The 6661-nt window shown below is 58.8% G+C and overlaps 1 protein-coding gene across 2 annotated transcripts in view; it reads right to left on the bottom strand.

The window, feature by feature from the left end:
- The window catches only part of LOC149364548 (ski oncogene-like), a 121052-nt gene extending 114769 nt beyond the window's left edge, over window positions 1-6283 (bottom strand). Inside the window, exons 1-2 of one of the 2 annotated variants that reach the window (XM_089574503.1) lie at window positions 5891-6283; window positions 4576-5719 (exon numbers count right to left, since the gene is read on the bottom strand). In XM_089574503.1, the coding sequence (XP_089430629.1) occupies window positions 4576-5469 (894 nt within the window). In that variant the 5' untranslated portion in view covers window positions 5470-5719; window positions 5891-6283. Of the gene's footprint in view, window positions 1-4575 lie in introns of both variants that reach the window. The other variant, XM_089574504.1, reaches the window with a different exon arrangement.
- Window positions 6284-6661: the final 378 nt, after the last annotated feature.

Here is a 6661-nt window from a genome sequence, read left to right as displayed (position 1 = left end):
GTCAGTGCCAAACCGAGCTCGCTCGCCGCCTTTTCTTTGTTTTTATCCCTTTCTGCATTCTTCTGCTCCACAATCGCAACAGCACAAAGTGGGCTTTCCGCTCTTTCCACGGTCCCTCAGAGGCTCTTGCCCAAGTGCAACGGCATTAGCGTGCTCGCCCCCCCCCCCCCCCCCCCCCCCCCACCTACAGCGGCCTTCCTGACGCCTTGCGTTCTAAATATCGAACTGAGAGCGGTATACGGCGCCGCCCTGTCACTCGCCCTTCGCCAGTTCTTGTCACCAACAGCTGACTGACCAGCGTTCCACTCATCTTTCTTCTTTTCACCTTTTTTTTTTCTTTCTGCAAGCTGTCAACTCTTCTCGTTCCAACAGCACTGGTCATCCAACACGCAAGCCCCCGCGGTTAATTCACAGTTGGCCCTTTTGCCAGCTCGATAGAGTAAGGATCGCGGGACGAAGAGAACCTTCTATGAAGGTCGCGCTGCAGCCGTGATTTCCTCGGAGTTTCAAAAAACTAATCTGCCTACTCAGACAGGCAGGCGCCAGGGTGGCTAAGTGGTTACGGTGCTCGGCTGCCGGCTCCAAAGACGCGGGTTCGATCCCTGCTGCGGAGGTCGCATTTCGATGGAGGTGAAATGTTAGATGCCCGTGTACAGTGCGATGTCAGTGCGCGTGGTCGAAATTCTCCGGGCCCCCCCCCCCCCCCCCCCCCCCCCCCACTTCTAATACGTCGTCCCTCACAGCCGGAGTCGCTTTGGATGATAAGCCCCATAACCTATTACAGAGAGCGGGGTAATGCTGCGAACATCGATCCTACACGGTTGGGAAAGCTCCAAAGGCGTATGACTAGTTTGTGAACACGGTTCGCTGCCTTCTCACACCGCACCTTTTGTAAAAGTCACTATCTTCAGATGGTGTGCAATGAGTCGGCGCAGTCAGTGTGTCGCTATGTAAAAAAAAAAAATACATTTTACAAGCCCACAAAACTTGGGCGTATTTATTATTATTATTATAAGCTCGAAACTTTATTCTAAGCTTTGCAAGCTAGAGAGCAAAAACGTATGAAGGTAGAAGAAAAAATCGACAGTGAATATGTAACTTATGCAGACAGATCTGCACAACTTCGTTGAAGAAGCCACATATACACTCGAAAACAACTATCATCATTAAGATCCGTGTATTCTCAGCATTTCTATGGCGGTTTCAATTTCAATAATGATTTTACTTTTATATTTTATTCCTTATAATGTGCGTTCATTTGTACTTTACTCTTCGTCCCTTTCTTTCCGTCCATTTCGGGTGCCGGTTTCGTCCTGCCTGAAGTGCTAATTCACGGTTACTTTGTTGTAGCTCTTCCCCCCCCCCCCCCCCCCCTCCGTATTAGCCACCTTTGTTTAGCTCCGGACTCCCCTAATCACGGGCAACGGATGGTTTATCGTTATACAGACGAGGCCCGAGCACTGCGGACGTATTTTGTAACACTTCGATCCTTCCCGCGTTTCATTCTCCTCATTCATGCACGCCTTCGACAGAGGACCCGGCCAATGACACTGCCTGTTTGGCTGTCAATCATGACGTCACAAGTCGTCCAGCACTCGCCCTGTTTTCTTTGCGTCTATATTGTCCTTGTTTCATTTGCGCTGCACCTCTCCATGATACCAATGGTAGGCAGGAAAAATAACGTGACTTAGGAAAAGAATCAGTACCAAATACGGACCCAGAACCAGGGTCACTCCTGGAGGTACAGGCTTCTCTCCTCGGGGAAGGCAGGGCCATCCCGTTCCAGACAGCCATTCCAGAGATCATAGTCAGTGACGTGGCTTCAGAGACCTCCCGCGCGCCCCAAGAAAGCTTGCTCAACAACTTCGCGTAGGCGTCAGTCCTGCTCCCTCTTTCCACAAATTCCGCCATTCCCCTCACTCCCTCCAACGGGAGTGCACTGGCCCAGGGCACCCTGGAGTGACGTAACAGCTTCCTCCAATGCCGGCTCTCGGAGGGACGACTCACTCTACTGGCACTACTGGCCCAGTTTTGCGTGCCAGTCTATTTTGGCGGCGTGTCAGCAGTCACTGGGCAACGGTTCGGGCCTCCTCTGTGGGTTCGTGCGTTTCGATACACCCTTTTCGGAGTAGTAGCGTAGGCGACAAATGAAATGCGATCGGAGCCATTTTGACGCGCGTGCAAGAACGCACCGAAAACGTGCCAAAAACGTACCGTGCTGACAGGCGATGAAATGTAGATGTGGTTCGGCATCGCTTTCCAGACGTCATGACACTTTAGGAGAAACACACACGCATGTCTTCCTTCTCGCCATAACTTAGTCCCCTAATTTGCCTGTTCTTGCTAGAACCATGGTTCGACGGCAGTCAACGAGCGTATCCTACAGGCATTTCGAAACAAAAAAAATAACGAAAAACATCGTCGACGACTTCTGTTCGCGACAAAGACCTCGCTATTCATACATTCACGCCCCTTTACACGAAGACGCCTTGTACCACACTGTGATTAGACTGTGAAGTCCAACTGCGGCAACCGGCAATCGCTCCAACAGAACGGGGTACAACAAGTCATGTATCAGTAAACGGCCGAAACGACCGCTCCCGGCCGGGCCCTCGATGCGCGGCTTCACAAGTGGTGCCACCACAAACGGCGCCGAACCCGCGTAACGCGAGGGGCAGTTAGGGCCAACCTTTTTACTCGAGAATGCAAATTAGCTTCCGGCAAACGACGACGCCGTCTCGCCGAAACGCGCCTCTCTTCCCGCAGCAGCCCGAAACTACGCTAGCGCCGGCGCCAGCGCGAACGAGGTCGCCAGGCGAGCCGGCGGAGGGAGGGTCGTTTGCGCCAGGCAGCTCGCGCCCGCCCGCCCACCCCGAGAAGCGGGCAAGGCACAGCCGAAAATGAGGGCGGACTGCAGCACTGCGCAGCAGCCTCAAGGGGAAACGAAAGGGGGGGAGGGGGGGTTAAGTCGTGCGAAGGCGGCTAATAAAGCACACTCGTTCGGCCTAAATGACATTTTAGCCGGCTCGTTAACAAAAAGAACGGCATGGATAAGGAAGGAAAGAGGGGTGTTAAACGCTGAACGCAAGGGCCGCGGCTCATCGCAGTACGTGGTTCAAATGCCCCCTACTGTCCCACTGCCCCCCGTCACCCCTTCTTCTTCTTCCACCCTCCTCGGTCTCTCCTCTGGTTCGCTCCCACCACAGCCGCAGCACTGTTCTGCCGCCTCTGTCGCCGCCGGCAGAGCGGGGGGATCGATATGTGCGCAAAGCTGCCACAACACTGGCGACTGCACTGACGACGCCGAGCCGGGCCCGAAACCGTCCTCCTCCGCACAGCGCAACCCCCCCCCCCCCCTTTCTTTTTCTTCTACGTCATACGTGAACATGAAAAAAAAAAGAAAAAATGTGCGTGTGGGGGGGGGGGGGGGGGGGGGGGTGAGAGATGATCTCCGGTGTGGCCACTGGCGGACCGTGATCCTCATACCTGGCCATCAAGGTATTCGATCGAGCGGGCTTCGGAGGACGGAACGCGGCGAAGACCTCCTACCAGGAGCAGTACCGCACAGTGCTGCTTATCCATAAACTATCGCCCACGAAATCTGCCTCCTCTTTCGGTATTCAAAGCGGTGGCCTCACACGACGGAGGCTTTCATTACACGCGCGCATGCGACGTTTGAAACTTCGGCGGACATTCTGCAATGGCACCCAAATCAATGTTCGGCACAAAAGACGGATAAATTCGTTCTTAACCTACCTGGCGCCGATCGCGGCGAGAAACGAGTCAGAAACCTGCGCGCCGATAGCAAAATTAGAATGCGTAAACTTCCCGGCGAAGAGACGTCGCAGTGATGCGAACTTCCCCGGCGAAAGAATGAAACGTGGTAGTCGCCAGCGCACAACGCAAGAGAGTACGGCTGCGTACGACTGCAACGTAAGTATGCATAACACACAGCCGGTCACCAGTCAAGCATTCAATTGACAGCTGGCTTCACAAAAGCACAAGTGCCATTGCAACGAAGCCAGAGGTTCACCGGAACGTACTTAAAGGTTCAGTCCGCAAGAATGCGCACAGCCGCAACCCGACACAACCTCAAGACGACCAGACGTGCACCACGCAGGACGTCGCTTCTCCGTGCGGAACTTTCTTCCGTTCGAACGCTCTCTCCTGTCGGAGAATACGGGATAATACGATGCTCGGAGGTAAAGCTCGCCTAACCGCGGCGTGGTGCTTAACCCTGTCCGTTGAACAGTCCTGCGAAAACAGCGAGGAAGGCACGAGGAGCAGAGATCATCCCTTTTCGGCGCTGGGACATGCATGCACACGGACGATACGCGGACTGCGGAGGCGCAAGCTCCGAGCTGTATACACGCGGGTCGTGCAGAAATGGCGGCGTATACCGGTTCGGCTCAGGCAACCCGTCGCGATCTGTGTAGCGACGTCGGAGCTTGCGGCTGGCTGCTACTGCACAGTTCCGGCCAACGCGCCAGTATCGCACGCACTCGGCCCGTGCACGCGGGAAGAGACCCCGGCGAGTGCGGAAGTGCCGCGACTGCGGTAAGAGACAGCACTCGCCTGTTTCCGTTTGGCGGCGTCGGGGAACTTGTCCTTGAACTGTCGCAGCAGAGCGCGCAGGGCGTCCGCCTCCTCGAGCGGCTCGTGGTCGTCGAGCAGCAGGTAGTTCCTCCAGCGCGAGGAGTCGAAGCCCCAGTGGCAGGTGCGCGTCTCGCGCGGCCGGTGGCCGTGGCACACGAAGCGGCGCGGGGAGAAGAGCAGGCCGCAGTCGCGGCATCGCACTGCCGCGTCCAACCACAGCACGCCCGAGGCCCCGCCGAAGCACTCGTGGTACACGGGCACCACCACCGGTCCGGGGTTCACATCCGGGGGCGGCTGCGCGCCGCTGTGCAGCAGCGCGGCGCACAGCCGCTCCGCGTCCGACTTGGTGATGAGGCCGCAGCTCGGGGCGCTCGACGGGATCACTCCGGCCGTCTTGAGCACGTCCAGCTGCTCCGGATTGCAGCGCAGGCAGAAGATCTGCAGCTCGTCGCACACACTGTTGATCTGCTGCAGTGAGAAGTCCGTGAGCACCGTGTTGAGGATCTGCGGAAAGCACAGCCGCTGCTCGCCGCCCACGGTGAAGCAGGAGATGGAGTGCCACTCGAGCTGCGTCTCATCCCGCTCGCTGCACTGCGCCTGGTCGGGCGGCGTGAGCAGCGGCGGCTGCTGGATCGTCGGCGGAGCGGGCGCCTCGAGCGGCTCGTCCTCGTCGGCGATGCCCGGGTCGGCGCCGGCGGCCGCCATGAGCGCGGGCGGGCCCTGCAGGCTCGACACGGCCGATGCCTGGTAGCTCTTGAGCACTCGCTTCAGGTGCGGGGTGCAGCCGCCCCCGTTGGCCGGGGGCGCCGTCTGTGTCGTGGTCGAGGCCATGGCCGCAGCACCGCCGCCGCGGCGGTCATGGAGCGCCCGCATCCAGCGCCGGGACGTGGGGCCGCGCGGCGGCTGCAGCCGACAAACTCACCGCCACGCTCATCGCTGTCGTCTGCGAAGGCCGCCGCTGTTCGCCCGCGCCGCCGCCTCCGGAGAGCGCTGCGGTCGCGGCAGCCGTTCCGTCAGCCGCGCGCAGCCCCCGCCTCGGCGGCTTCCACAATCTATTTGTTTGTGGTCCGACTATTGCAGCGTTGGCGCCTTCCGGAACGGCGGCAGCCCGGCCGGTATACTCCTGCGCGAGGCGTGCCGAAAAACAGACCGCAGAGATTTTGATCGCCACCACTGTACGTTCAACGAAAACTAAAATCACACCGGCGCGGAGGGCCGCAGTGCCGCTCCGCCTCGAATGCGCGTCGTCGTAAAGACTAGGATCGCGTGGTCGCAAGAGGCAGTTAACACTTACTGCGCAATAACTCGGGACACGTTAATCCTTGGGTGCACACTGTACAGTATCCGTGGTCGAGGCGCTACGCAGGGCTGCGGCCGATCGTCAGGCACCGTGCCGTGTATACCAGTGCAGGGGCTCTTGTTTACGTTGCCGAGCAGACGGCAGCAGCTCTCGAAAGGAGGCAGCCGCCGCGCCAGCCGACGGCAACCGCGCGCAACATGAATATACAAGCAGCAAACGGTCCCGGCGAAGAGGAGGAGAATGAAGGGAAGAAAGGACAGGCAGCGGTCGAGGAACGAGTAGAAGGAGAGCGAGAGAAAACACCCAAGCAAAGCTACAGAGAGAGAGCTGCGCAGAAAGAAGACGGCGGCGGCGAAAAACGCAACATCGAAACACAAGCCGTTCACGCCACCATGAGTGCGGCTAGTGCGGCGGAGGCAGCAGGCTCTTCCCGCATACGCACGACACTCCCCGCCTTTGCGCGCCGCTTTCGCTTGATGTTTGTTTGCTGCGAGCTCTCCTCCTCACCTCCGCTCCCTTGCGGCGGCGGCTCTGCGCCTCCTCCTCTCTCCGGCGGCGGCGCACAGACGCCAGACTGCGCTGCCGTGTTTTGTCTGGCTGCCAAGCAGGCAGCCCAGTGCAGATATGCGTCACGGTCACGTGGGCTCCTGACGTCACTGGCGCGCCGCTGCCGCGCGCGCGCGCTCGCGGGCGCGCGCTTCCTCTCGCCTGCCTAGACAGACGCACAGACGTACGACCTTCAGAGCGGCCCCGCCTGCTTTCCCC

Source organism: Amblyomma mixtum, chromosome 2 (genome assembly GCF_055824585.1).
Source record: "Amblyomma mixtum isolate Tamu chromosome 2, ASM5582458v1, whole genome shotgun sequence".
Classification (NCBI taxonomy): domain Eukaryota; kingdom Metazoa; phylum Arthropoda; class Arachnida; order Ixodida; family Ixodidae; genus Amblyomma; species Amblyomma mixtum.
This window is presented reverse-complemented; position numbering and strand designations above follow the sequence as displayed.